The sequence below is a fragment of the Schistocerca nitens genome, chromosome 1 (genome assembly GCF_023898315.1).
Source record: "Schistocerca nitens isolate TAMUIC-IGC-003100 chromosome 1, iqSchNite1.1, whole genome shotgun sequence".
Taxonomy (NCBI): domain Eukaryota; kingdom Metazoa; phylum Arthropoda; class Insecta; order Orthoptera; family Acrididae; genus Schistocerca; species Schistocerca nitens.
In genome coordinates, this window is record NC_064614.1 from 1,001,103,556 (window position 1) to 1,001,117,867 (window position 14,312).

Here is a 14,312-nt window from a genome sequence, read left to right on the forward strand (position 1 = left end):
AGTCTCGCCCCGAAACTAGTCATCTAATGCACAAAAAGTAGAAATTAGCAACGTTTACTGGTTGTTTGTGCTACTGATTAACGGAAGTTGCTGACCCAAGCTATTCCGGCATGCTGGAAATCCGTAAATATTTCAAAGTTTTTTACAATTATCACAATTTGTTAGAACTGTAACACTGATTACATAAGTACGAATAATTGCACTTTTTCAAATACTAGCATGTCACCTGACACAATGTGGCGAAGGATACGGCTAGTGAAAGGAGGTCAGAGAGTCCACCCAACACACACACAGACTTTATACCATGTATCTGTGATAGTAAAACAGAGATATATATGTCGTATCTCACCAAAATGCCTTCTACGAGTTGTAGGCAGTTCTTGCGTAGTCATTGTACGTAAGGGAGGCGTATCAGAAACCACACAAAAACGTCACAAACAAGTACAGAACCAGTTGAGCTAGAAACAAAGAACTCTTAGATAATAAGGTTGAAAACTGTAGGAGTGAAAGATATAAACTGTAGGAGTGCAGACTTCCCTGGTCAGTATCAGTCTGAAAAAAAAAAGAAAGCATTAGCCCGGTTAATTCTGTAAAACTGAACACCAATGTAACATCGAAAGCCAATCATAACGCCAAAAAAATTTCGTTTTGTAAGCACTTACTGAGTACAACAGAGTGTCGTTTATCCGAATACTGACCAAATGAAACAATAATTAACCGAAAGACTTCCCCTCCGAAAGTTGAAATTTGCTTGTGTGCCATGCAAAAGCCCTGCTGTCGCTGGGTGGGCAGTTCAGCGGTTTCGTCCTCCTTGCCAACTGTCATTGTCGCAGTTCTGTTTTCACGTCAGAACATCATGCTGTTCTTGCACCGGTCGCAATGAAGATTCAATGTCGACGCCTTGTTCTTAGTGTTTCCGGTACACTAGAAATAACGGGCCAGTTGAAAAAAAGGTGCTAGTGGTTAAGCTTAGATCTTCCATATCGCGTTGCCATAGCAAAAATATTTGACATTAGGAAGGACAAGAATGGTATTGCAAAATTTGTGTGTGCACTTTTCAGTGAACATGGAAGCCTGCCAGCAAAAAATTTGGAAACGACAGAAAACCGAGATTTAGACGCTGCTCATAGCGTATGAGTATATGAGTGCACCTTGAAAAGCCACTAGACAGAAAATTCGTATCAGAACTGGCTGAACTGATTAAAGGAACATCAGGATTTGATGAACGCAATAAGGATAATATTTAAGACTGCCTCGGATGAGATGCTGATGGACTAATTATTTTAGTATTGACGGACGGTGAGTCAATTTTCATTGCGACGACAACGACTGTGCTGAAGAAGGACCATCCAGTGAGAAATACTTCACTACCTTGAAACGAATATTAGCCGGCCGTTGTGGCCGAGCGGTTCTAGGCGCTTGTCTGGAGCCGCGCGACCGCTACGGTCGCAGGCTCGAATCCTGCCTCGGGCATGGATGTGTGTGATGTCCTTAGGTTAGTTAAGTTTAAGTAGTTCTAAGTTCTAGGGGACTGATGACCTCAGATGTCAAGCACCATAGTGCTCAGAGCCATTTGAACCATTTGAAACGAATATGAAATTGTTAGAAGAGGAAGAATGTGATGTTTTACAATTCTCTATAAATTCTTTACGATTTTTAGCGGAAAGTCTGAACTTTAAAGCAAGTATTTTGGACTTATTTTCCTAAAATGAAGACCTATTTTAATAGCAACTTTGACTTCCCAGAATAGGTAAGGTAATCAGTTTTCTGTATTACGACGTATTTGTGAGATGCGTGATGCAAAATATGTATGTACAGTTGTGCTTTTAATTCTGTGTGTCTGTTTTACATTCCTATGAACACTTCTTCACTAAATGTTATCCGAAAAGTAGGATATCCAAATAACCGGCGTCTACTGTTGTTGTGGATAATCGATACTCTGCTGTACAATTTGGTGCTCCCCATAGCCAGAATCTGCCTCCGACATCCACTGTATCCGATTCAGCAGTCTTTCCAGCAAGACTTTCCGCACTAGCAAGGCTAATTTGCTTTTTTAATTCCACCAGCACGCTGTCAATTCAGAAATCGTTCACTTTCATGAGTACCACTATGCCTGAACCAGCAGGCGATGGCATAATCAGAAGTCGATCTAGAACCGGTGTTCTATTTTACCCTTAACAACGTATGCCACTGTGAGGCCAGGTGAACTCTCGGGCTGCCTCTGTGCCATCTACGCCTACTTCCGACACAATTAATATTTTTCATTAACTGCGCAGTGCGGTGATATTTGTAAAATGTTTTATAATTATGGTTCGCAATTGTAATGTTCACTTCGTTTGTGTAATATTCTTAAAAAAACAGTTTCTTGTCATTGGCTGAAGTCTCAGCAATTAAGATGCTGATATGAAAATCTAGTTGAGGAAAAGTGTGTCATGAGAGAAATACTGAAAGTGGGTGATCATCGTTCCAGTAACGCGCAACTGCTTACCGTACAGACGCCCACTATCAGGATACAGTTGATCAGCAGTGTGAGCAGGCCCAGACACAGGGTGATGTACGACATCAACTGCACGTCTGCAACAGAACAAACGTACACGCTGGCGACTCACCAAGTAATTCCAATTGCTGGTCACGTGTCACATCCAATCCTCACCCAGTGAATCTCGTGCTTGAAATGTACATCTTCTTTTTTCTCGAATGAAGGCGACATTTTTCCACTTTGACCACATGTTCATTAAGACCTCTTCTTAATTACAGAACTTGTTTCGGTTTAAGAAGCCCTTTTCTGGTGTTAACACATACCTAAGTGTCACATGAATGAAAATATTGCAGCAACGAATACACACGACGTGCTACCGTGTTTAATAGTTTACAAACTACACTCATGCTCGTAAATTAAGGCTAATTGCAGAATGTGGTGCCACACAACGTGGCACTACACAAAACTGGCGCTAATAGCATAGGCACATAGGGAACACACACGACACTAAATCCACAGTATTGGTGTTAAGTTGAGAAAACCGTCCCTAAACACATTTGCTACAAAACGCCACTGTTTCCTGCGCATGTACCCAGACGTCAATATGGGATATGATCAACATGCACATTTACACAGGCTGCTGATCCAGAGTATGTAACCCGTTGTACGCAACGGGTTACATACTCTGGATCAGCAGCTGCTGGGGTATAGCCTCCCATTCTTGCACCAGTGACTGTCGGAGCTCCTGAAGTGTCCTAGGGGTTTGAAGACGTGCAGCGATACGTCGACCGAGAGCATCCCAGACGTGCTCGATGGGCTTTAGGTCTGTAGAACAGGCAGGCCACTCCATTCGCCTGATATCTTCTGTTTCAAGGTACTCCTCCACGATGGCAGCTCGGTGGGGCCCTGCGTTAACATTCTTCAAGAGGAAGATGGGACCCGCTGCACCCCTGAAAAGGCGGATATACTGGTGCAAAATGACGTCCCGATACACCTCTTCTGTTATACTTCCTCTGTCAAAGACATGTAGGGGTGTACGTGCACCAATCATAATATCACCCCACACCATCAAACCACGACCCCCATACAGGTCCCTTTCAAGGACATTAAGGGGTCGGTGTCTGATTCCTGGTTCACGCCAGATGAAAAAACCCGGCGAGAATCACTGTTCAGACCATACCTGGACTCGTCTGTGAACATAACCTGGGACCACTGTTCCAATAACCATGTACTTTGTTCTTGACACCAGGTTTTAAGAGCTCTCCTGTGACCAGGGGTCAGTGGAATGCACCTTGAAGGTCTGCGGACGAATAAACCATGTCTGTTCAGTCGTCTGTAGATTGTGTGGAGACAACTGTTCCAATGGCTGCAGTGAGGTCCCGAGCAAGACTACCTGCAGTACTCTGTGGCCGTCTGAGGGCACTGATGGTGAGATATCGGTCTTCTTGTGGTGGTGTACACTGTGGACGTCCCGTACTGTAGCGCCTGGACACATTTACTATCTGCTGGAATTATTGCCATAATCTTGAGATCCCACTTTGTGGCACATGGAGGGCCCGTGCTACGACCTGCTGTGTTTTACCAGCCTTCAGTCGCCCCAGTATTCCACCCCTCATAACGTCATCAATATGTGGTCTTTGAGCCATTTTCAACACAAAATCACCATTAGCACGTCTGAAAACGTCTGCACACTTATTCGCTGCACCATACTCTGACATGTACCAACACACCTCTGCGTATATGGGCTGCTGCCAACGCCACCGTGCGAAGACCGCAGGTCATACCCTGACGTGATTTAAACCCGCAAACCGCCCACCAGAGCGTTGTTTCACAATGTATCAGCATTATCCTTAATTTATGAGTGTACATTGTTGGTAAAGAGTATGCTGAATATACAATGCCGGAACCAAAAAATTAATACACTTGGAAAGACGATGTCGATTTTCATGGATGTCGACATATGCCACTTTAGGGGTAGTAGATGTACTGATAATGGTTTCAAAGTCGTCCGTGAACAGATAGTGGAGTGGCATAGTAACCAGAACGCCATCTGTGTCTACCCTTTAATAGGGAATACACACAGTCAGAAGGCTCAGTGTGGTACAAACGTGTGAAGCAAGCAGGCAGCCATTCCAGGGAGACGTATTCGTGCTTCCTACAGCCATGTGATCGAGTGTGAAAGAGGTCAAATTGTGGCCTTTGGGGTGGCGGGATGCTCCTTTCGGAGAACTACCACACAAGTCCTACATGCTGCGTCAGTGATAAAAATTTTAGTATCAGTGGTCACGTAAACATTTCCACACTCTCAGATGAGATTCTGAACATCAATGCTACATATACGTCTACCAAAATCGTCATCTTGAAAGGGGAGCACTGGCAGGTTGCATAGGTACCACAGCACAGATAAGAGGGCATGTGAGCCCAAATGTGTCAACACGAACTGCTGCAAGCTGCTCATTAGCTGTGGGACTACGGGCACACACATCTCTAGCCCATCATTCATTCACGCCACTGCATCGACGTACACCCCTCGACGGGTGCCGTTTGACGATCACTTGGAAGATGGAATGCCGCGCCGTGGTCTTCAGCGATGGAAGCAGGTTGTGCCATAATGAGAGTGATAGTCGTTTGCGCGTACGACGTAGACCTGGTGAGCGCTGCCCCCAGAGAGCCCATTCGTCCAAGACACACCCCTCCCATCCCACGCCTCATGGTCTGGGTTGAGATAAGCTACAGCTCTCGTTCACCTTTGGTGTTTTTTGAGGGTACGCTGACCAGCACTCGGTACGTGCAGAATGTTGTTAGACCCGTTCTTTTGTCCAACTAACAATAGGAAGGTGACGTGTTATTCTAACAGGATAATGCTCGCCCATACGCTCTCCGTGATACTCAACGTGTTCTGCAAGATGTGCAGCAACTTTCCTGGAAGGCATGATCTCCGGACTTCTCTCACATCGAGCGCGTGTGGTGTGTCATGGAAAAAGAAGTGACCCGTGCGACTTGTCAACAGCTCTTACCGAACTACGTGAACGGACCGAACACGAGTGGCATAACGTATCCCAGGACAGTATTCGCCGTCTGCACGATCGACTGGATGCCAGAGTCTGCGCCTGCATTGCCGCCCGTGGAGGCTACAACACGTACTAATATTGGTGTTTCATCATGTGTCGATATCTGATACCTCAGAACCTCTTGAGCTGATTATCTATAAATGTAATCATTTGTTGTACTCTATAAGCATTGTTGCAACAATAAATCTTGAGTGAACTGAAAACCTCTAAAAGTGTGTACAGTTTTTTTTTCTAGCAGTGTATATTCTCACAATATGCTACAATTCGTAATTGTTTACAAATAAAACGATTTGTAGCCCATTAATCACGCTAGCACATCGTTCCCCCCGTATGAACCATGGCCCTTGCCGTTGGTGGGGAGGCTTGCGTGCCTCAACGATACAGATAGCCGTACCGTAGGTGAAACCACTAAGGAGGGGTATCTGTTGAGAGGCCACACAAACATGTGGTTCCTGAAGAGGGGCAGCAGCCTTTTCAGTAGTTGCAGGGGCAACAGTCTGGTTGACTGACAGATCTGGCCTTGTAACGCTAACCAAAACGGCCTTGCTGTTGTGGTACTGCGAACGGCTGAAAGCAAGGGAAACTACAGCCGTAATTTTTCCCAAGGGCACGCAGCTTTACTGTATGATTAAATGAAGATGGCATCCTCTTGGGTAAAATATTCCGGAGGCTAAATAGTCCCCCATTCGGATCTCCACGAGGGGACTACTCAAGAGGACGTCGTTATCAGGAGAAAGAAAACTGGCGTTCTACGGATCGGAGCGTGGAATGTCAGATCCCTTAACCGGGCAGGTAGGTTAGAAAATTTAAAAAGGGGAATGGATAGGTTAAAGTTAGATATAGTGGCAATTGGTGAAGTTCGGTGGCAGGAGGAACAAGACATTTGGTCAGGTGAATACAGGGTTATAAATATAAAATCAAATAGGGGTAATGCAGGAGTAGGTTTAATAATGAATAAACAAATAGGAGTGCGGGTTAGCTACTACAATCAGCATAGTGAACGCATTATTGAGGCCAAGATAGACACGAAACCCACGCCTCCTACAGCAGTACAAGTTTATATGCCAACTAGCTCTGCAGATGATGAAAAAATTGATGAAATGTATGATGAGATAAAAGAAATTATTCAGGTAGTGAAGGGAGACGAAAATTTAATAGTCATGGATGACTGGAATTCAACAGTAGGAAAAGAAAGAGAAGGAAACGTAGTAGGTGAATATGGATGAGGGCTAAGAAATGAAAGAGGAAGCCGCCTGGTAGAATTTTGCACAGAGCATAAATTAATCATAGCTAACACTTGGTTGAAGAATCATGAAAGAAGGTTGTATACATGGAAAAACCCTGGAGATACTAAAAGGTTTCAGATAGATTATATAATGGTAAGACAGAGATTTAGGAACCAGGTTTTAAATTGTAAGTCATTTCCAGGGGCAGATGTGGACTCTGACCACAATTTATTGGTTATGAACTGTAGATTAAAACTGAAGAAAGTGCAAAAAGGTGGGAATTTAAGGAGATTGGACCTGGATAAACTGAAGGAACCAGAGGTTGTAGAGAGTTTCAGGAAGAGCGTAAGGGAACAATTGACAGGAATGGGGGAAAGAAATACAGTAGAAAAAGAATAGGTAGCTTTGAGGGATGAAATAGTGAAGACAGCAGACGATCAAGTAGGTAAAAAGACGAGGGCAAATAGAAATCCTTGGGTAACAGAAGAGATAATTTAATTGATGAAAGGAGAAAATACAAAAATGCAGTAAGTGAAGCAGGCAAAAAGGAATACAAACGTCTCAAAAATGAGATCGACAGGAAGTGCAAAATGACTAAGCAGGGATGGCTAGAGGACAAATGTAAGGATGTAGAGGCTTATCTCACGAGCGGTAAGATAGATACTGCCTACAGGAAAATTAAAGAGACCTTTGGAGAAAAGAAAACCACTTGAATGAATATCAAGAGCTCAGATAGAAACCCAGTTCTAAGCAAAGAGGGAAAAGCAGAAAGGTGGAAGGAGTATATAGAGGGTCTATACAAGGGCGATGTTCTTGAGGACAATACAATGGAAATGGAAGAGGATGTAGATGAAGATGAAATGGGAGATATGATACTGCGTGAAGAGTTTGACAGAGCACTGAAAGACCGGAGTCAAAACAAGGCGCCGGGAGTAGACAACATTCCATTAGAACTACTGACGGTCTTGGGAGAGCCAGTCCTGACAAAACTCTACCATCTGGTGAGCAAGATGTATGAGACAGGCGAAATACCCTCAGACTTCAAGAAGAATATAATAATTCCAATCCCTAAGAAAGCAGGCGTTGGCAGATGTGAAAATTACCGAACTATCAGTTTAATAAGTCACAGCTGCAAAATACTAACGCGAATTCTTTACAGACGAATGGAAAAACTGGTAGAAGCCGACCTCGGGGAAAATCAGTTTGGATTCCGTAGAAATTTTGGAACACGTGAGGCAATACTGACCCTACGACTTATCTTAGAAGAAAGATTAAGGAAAGGCGAACCTATGTTTCTAGCATTTGTAGACTTAGAGAAAGCTTTTGCTAATGTTGACTGGAATACTCTCTTTCAAATTCTGAAGGTGGCAGGGGTAAAATACAGGGAGCGAAAGGCTATTTACAATTTGTATAGAAAGCAGATGGCAGTTATAAGAGTCGAGGGACATGAAAGGGAAGCAGTGGTTGGGAAGGGAGTGAGACAGGGTTGTAGCCTCTCCCCGATGCTATTCAATCTGTATATTGAGCAAGCAATATAGGAAACAAAAGAAAAGTTCGGAGTAGGCATTAAAATCCATGGAGAAGAAATAAAAACTTGGAGGTTCGCCGATGACATTGTAATTCTGTCAGAGGCAGCAAAGGACTTGGAAGAGCAGTTGAATGGAATGGACAGGGTCTTAAAAGGAGGATATAAGATGAACATCAACAAAATCATAACGAGGATTATGGAATGTAGTCGAATTAAGTGGGGTGATGCTGAGGGAATTAGATTAGGAAATGAGACACTTAAAGTAGTGAAGGAGTTTTGCTATTTGGGGAGCAAAATAACTGATGACGGTCGAAGCAGAGAGGATATAAAATGTAGACTGGCAATGGGAAGGAAAGCATTTCTGAAGAAGAGAAATTTGTTAACATCGAGTATTGATTTAAGTGTCAGGAAGTCGTTTCTGAAAGTATTTGTATGGAGTGTAGCTATGTATGGAAGTGAAACATGGACGTTAAATAGTTTGGACAAGAAGAGAATAGAAGCTTTCGAAATGTGGTGCTACAGAAGAATGCTCAAGATTAGATTGGAAGATCACATAACTAATTAGAAGGTACTGAAAAGGATTGGGGAGAAGAGGAGTTTGTGGCACAACTTGACTAGAAGAAGGGATCGGTTGGTAGGACATGTTCTGAGGCATCAAGGGATCACCAATTTAGTACTGGAGGGCAGCGTGGAGGGTAAAAATCGTAGAGGAAGACCAAGAGATGAATACACTAAGCAGATTCAGAAGGATGTAGGTTGCAGTAGGTACTGGGAGATGAAGAAGCTTGCACAAGATAGAGTAGCATGTAGAGCTGCATCAAACCAGTCTCAGGACTGAAGACCACAACAACAACAACAAGCACATCGTGTACAGTGGCTGCCATTTTTAAGCGTATCGTACCTTCTTCTGGGTAATCAGTCGAAAACGGCTTATTAAGCAAAAACTACGAGTAGTTTTGTATGTAAGAAGAGGTCTTAGTAATTGAAAAATTTCCCGCTTATTCTTACAATTTGCATTTCATGTTATGTTGTTTCATATTATAAATTTGTTTGTTGATTCCATTTGGTATGCTATTGGGAAACAATATAGCCTCTGTTTGTCATTTTCTTTGGCACCTAACTGAGAATTTTGCTTTAATGACCCATGCCGTTCCACGTTGTCATGCTACGTTACACATCTTATATACAAATGCAGGTCGCTCTACAATTTAATAACTTTTTTTATATCTATGTTTAAACTACTAGAAAGTAAGGAATCCATCATTCAAGACTTTTTTTAAATTTTCTAACTCTGATATGAAAAAATAGAGATCTCATTAGTCATGATTTATGCTGTGCTTCATTCTGTAGGTTTGCTGAAACATTGTCGTGTCTACCTTTTAGTATTATTCTGTAGGAATAGCGTGAATGCCACTTTAAAGTTGCACGTCGCTCTAAGCTGTATCAGTGTACGAAATATTCTTTTTACTGGGTCATAACATTCTCCATATTGTCCTCAGTTTTGGTCAGATGTTGGAACGGAACGAAAACAAATACGACCTGACGTCCAAACTTTGCAGAATTTCCCCATACTTCGCACAACTAGCACTCCTGAAAGGTAGGAGATCAGCTACTAGCGGAAGTAAAGCTGTGAGGGAAAAGGGGCGGGGGGGGCCTTGAATCATGCTTGGATAGCTAAGTTGGTACAGCACTTGCCCCCGAAACACTAAGGTCACAGGTTCGAGTCCCACCGCACAATGGTACGAGAAATGTTGCCAAGGAATCTGGAATCAACCAAACGAGTGTCATTCGCATCCTGCATCCACAGAATTTCAATCCCTAACATCTGTCAATACACCAGGCACTCGAAGACTGTGATTTGGAATGTCGAACCGAATTTTGTAGTTCACTTCATCAACTGAAAGACGACCCTACGTCTTTCCAGCGTGTGCTCTTTATCGATGAAGCAACGTTTACTAACCACGCTAATGTAATTTGCATAACCTGCACTACTGGGCAGCCGAGAATCCACACTGGCTTTTTCAGGTGCAACGGTCGTGCGGCGAAAACATATGGTGCGGCCTCATTGGAAATTACATTTTAGGACCTTACTTCATCTCAGGCCTTCTAAATTGACTTCGTACCCACACTTTCTGACGAGCATCCTGCCGGTTCTTCTAGAAGAGGCGCCACTGGATGTTCGACAGTGTATGTGGCTGCAACACGATGAATGTGCAGTTCACTCGTCCCGTGTTGCAACGCAAATACTGAATGAGAACTTTCCTGGACGTTTGATAGGACGAAATTCTATTGTCAAATGGCCTGCCACACCGCCCCATTTGGCTCCTCTCGATTTCTTTTTTGGGGACCACTCAAAGATGTTGTCTATGACGCAGACCCAACTCGAAGCGCCTGTGTTTGCTCTACCATATCATCCGCTGTAATTGCATCTGCTCATCATTATTTCTAAAGAAGACTGTAAATGTGTCTTTCAGTCCATGGTCAACAGTTTGAACACATGGTTAAATTAAGGATAAAGTTATTTTCATTTTTTTTTTACGACAAAACTTATGTTATGTGATTTGCCTGGTTATGAAATCATTGTTAGTTAATTGTTTATTTCATTTGCGTGTGTACGAAGTTGCACTGCAATGTCAACAAAGAAGCGTAGAGCCACGTACAGGAAAATATATAGATCTTCCATCTGAAATTTAGATATTTAGTTGCTTTTTTGCAGCGGATAAGATCCTTTATTTTTGATGAATAACCGGTTGGTTTATCTGTTTAAGCCCACGTAAACCTGGGAGAATACACAAATGTAAATAGTTTTCCGAAGCCCTTTGTGATACCCTAGGTTCTAGCGTATGTCGTATTTCCATACACAACATTCGTAAATGAATCTGCATCCAGGTAGTAGAAATAGAGTTTTATTCTCGTAGGGCAGGCCTACCTTACCGGCCGGCCGGTGTGACCGATCGTTTCTAGGCACTTCAGTCTGGAGCCGCGTGACCGCTACGGTCACAGGTTCGAATCCTGCCTCGGGCATGGATGTGTGTGATGTCCTTAGGTTAGTTATGTTTACGTACTTCTAAGTTCTAGGGGACTGATGACCTCAGATGTTAATTCCCATAGTGCTCAGAGCCATTTGAATCATTTTGAGTCTACCTTACGGCATACTACCACGCAGCGTGGTCCGAGACACCTACTTGGCAATATTTGCACAGCAAATGCCGTCTCCGGCCACCAAGCTGTCACATTCTACAATGTTCTCGAATTTTTGTACGACAGGTTTCAACGTCAACATTAACAGACGCTGTATCATTGTTCTTGTCTTTGCAAGAGCTATCGCATGCAGTTATAAAAAGTATACCGTTCCGTTTTTTTAAAAAAAAGTAGTTACTTCAATATCTCACAAGGTGGGACCACTACGTTGGGATCACAGATTTAGAGTTCATGGTGATCACGTCGGTCGGCAGTGTGCTCGGTCACATAAGTGACTGCTCTCTGCAAATAAAACAAGAGTGAAGGGATAAACTTCAACAGGTGTCATGTGGAGTCCGCCACGACCAAATGCAACGAACAATAACGAACAAAATGAAACGAAGTGCTTTAGTGTTCGAGCTACGTAAGACGAACGCGTGTGAGGCGACAGTTCGACTCCCGCTCAAACTTAATTATTAATCTACGTTTTTTTATCACTGACCATATTAATTAATTTACATGACATTTTTGAGGTAATGTAATTAAAAACAAGTGTATTTGCGTGAAGTTTAAGTGAATTTCGTGTTATTTGACTTCTTTTTATTTTTAATTAAATATAATTAGTATAAAAAAACACATATCTAGCTGTCGATTAGTAAACGAAGAAACGCATCCTCCTTTATACAATTACATCTTTACCGATGACGCAGGTCTCCCAACTTGCACAGTTAGTCATACACCAAAATGTACTCTGATTTGCCAACCATGCAGCGTTTATTTCTATCGACAAGTAAAAAAAATTATCGAAAACCTTCAGAACTGTTCATTTCTGATCGACAACGAACGAGATATGGCTTCTCGTGAAGATGCTATTAAAATCCATTCCATCGTACATCACAACTGTCTGCACTTACATCTGACAAAATCTTGGATTACTCATGGTTTGCATCCAAGCTACCAGAAGAAAAAGAAATTTTTCAAAATGCCTATGAGGTGTGCTTTCCTTTAGAAACTCTGGACAATACCTGTAAATGTGGGAAAACTGCTTTCATTCTATGCGGTAGTTGCGGTTTCAATTTATGTTTTCCTTGTTTCTATGATAAATACCATCCCGCAACGTGTGATGTCGAGAGCACATCCGACGAGTAAATTGTACATCATTACCCTTGTGGTCTGACTCATTATGACTTACTGTATTATTTTCATTGTTATTCACGTATGGACTCAATGGGACCACACGAGGTACCATCAATCAATGTCACTTGTGATTATTGGCCTTCCTTTGTGTCCAAATTTGTTTCATACTTTGAGAATGATATCTCTTTCTGTCATCAGCCCGCGGTGTTCCAGTCCGTTTTCTGATTTCCCTCTCACCAGCTTTCCAGTCAAATATCTTTGGCGTGAATGTTATTCTATCTATAATGTCTGCCTGAGTTATGCCGGCTACTTTAAGATCCTCCTTAATCGCAGTGATCCATTTAAGTGGCTCAGTTTTGGCATGGCTTCTGTTTTTGTACAATTCCACTATTTGCTTTGTCAACCTAGTGGGCGTCATTCCTTTTAAGTGCCCATAAAATTTAAATCTTTGTTTTCTCATGTCACCATGTATGTCTGTGTATTCTTCTATTTCCTTATTACATCTAATGCTATAAGTTCCTCCATCAGTAATTTTGGGGCCTAATGTTTTCCTAGTAATCTTTCTTTCTTTTTTCTGAATTTCTTGAATATCCCTCTTTCTATTTACAATTAACTTTTCAGTTCCATAAAGATCTTCAGGTTTGATTACAGTGCTGCAATTCCTATGTTTACTGAATTTAGAAAGTGTTTTTTTATTCTAAATATTTTGTGTCAATCTGAATGCAGTTGCCATTTATTGACAACGAACTCCTCTTGCATCTTTTTCCAGGCCGTTTTCTTGTATGATTTCCCCCCAAGTATTTAAACTGAGAAACCCTTTTTATTTTTCCATATTTCGTGTTCAAAAATTTTGGTACTTCTTTGTTGCATGTCATATATTTCATTTTTCAAATGATATTTGTAGTCCTATTTTTTCCACTACTTCTTTAAAAATTTCTATTTGTTTTGAGCTGTGATAATACGCTAGTTAAAATTGCCAGATAGACTGCAAAGGCGAGACAATCTACTCTAATATTAGTTCCACCTGACTTGATTGATTGATCTATATTTTGAATAGAATTTTGCTCTCACCATTCTGCAATTACTTTTTCCAAAACACAGTTAAACAGTATTGTGCCGAGCACAAGACTTCATATCAAATGGTTCAGAAATTTCACCTGTGAAATTAACTTTAGAGCCAGTGTCTCTTAACGTTTCCTTAATCACTGTTAGAGTTTTTTTATCGAGCCCTTCATCCTTTAAAATTTAGAAAAGAGATTCATGATCAACTGACTCGTAGGCGTTTCTAAAATCCACAAATGTACAAGCAATATTGTTACTAGAAATTATTTGGTACCTAACGACTAGTTTTAAATAAAGAATTTGTTCCGGACAGGATCTGTTCGGTCTAAAGCCTGCTTGGTATTCACCAACTTTAGATTCTAACTGTTCCTGGGATCGATAAAGCAGACATAGCGAGAGAATTTTTTATGTGACCGGGAGAAGAGAGATTCCCCCGTAATTATTAACATCGGTTCTATCCTCTTTTTTATGCAATGGATTAATTATAGCAGTTTTCCAGTCCTCGGGTATTTTCTCAGTTCCCAACTATGTCATATTAGTTGAGTTATCTCTTTCATAGCGTTAGGGCCAGCTGATTTTAGTAGTTCTGCAATTATACCGTCTTCTCCGGATGCTTTATTATTTTTAAG

General features: G+C 41.8%; 1 protein-coding gene across 4 annotated transcripts in view; it reads right to left on the minus strand.

The window, feature by feature from the left end:
* Positions 1–14,312, minus strand: part of LOC126195417 (uncharacterized) — an 85,187-nt gene that overhangs the window by 25,735 nt on the left and 45,140 nt on the right. For all 4 annotated transcript variants that reach the window (XM_049934047.1, XM_049934023.1, XM_049934038.1 and 1 more), the window contains exon 5: positions 2,489–2,574. In XM_049934047.1, the coding sequence (XP_049790004.1) occupies positions 2,489–2,574 (86 nt within the window). The remainder of the gene's footprint in view (positions 1–2,488; positions 2,575–14,312) is intronic.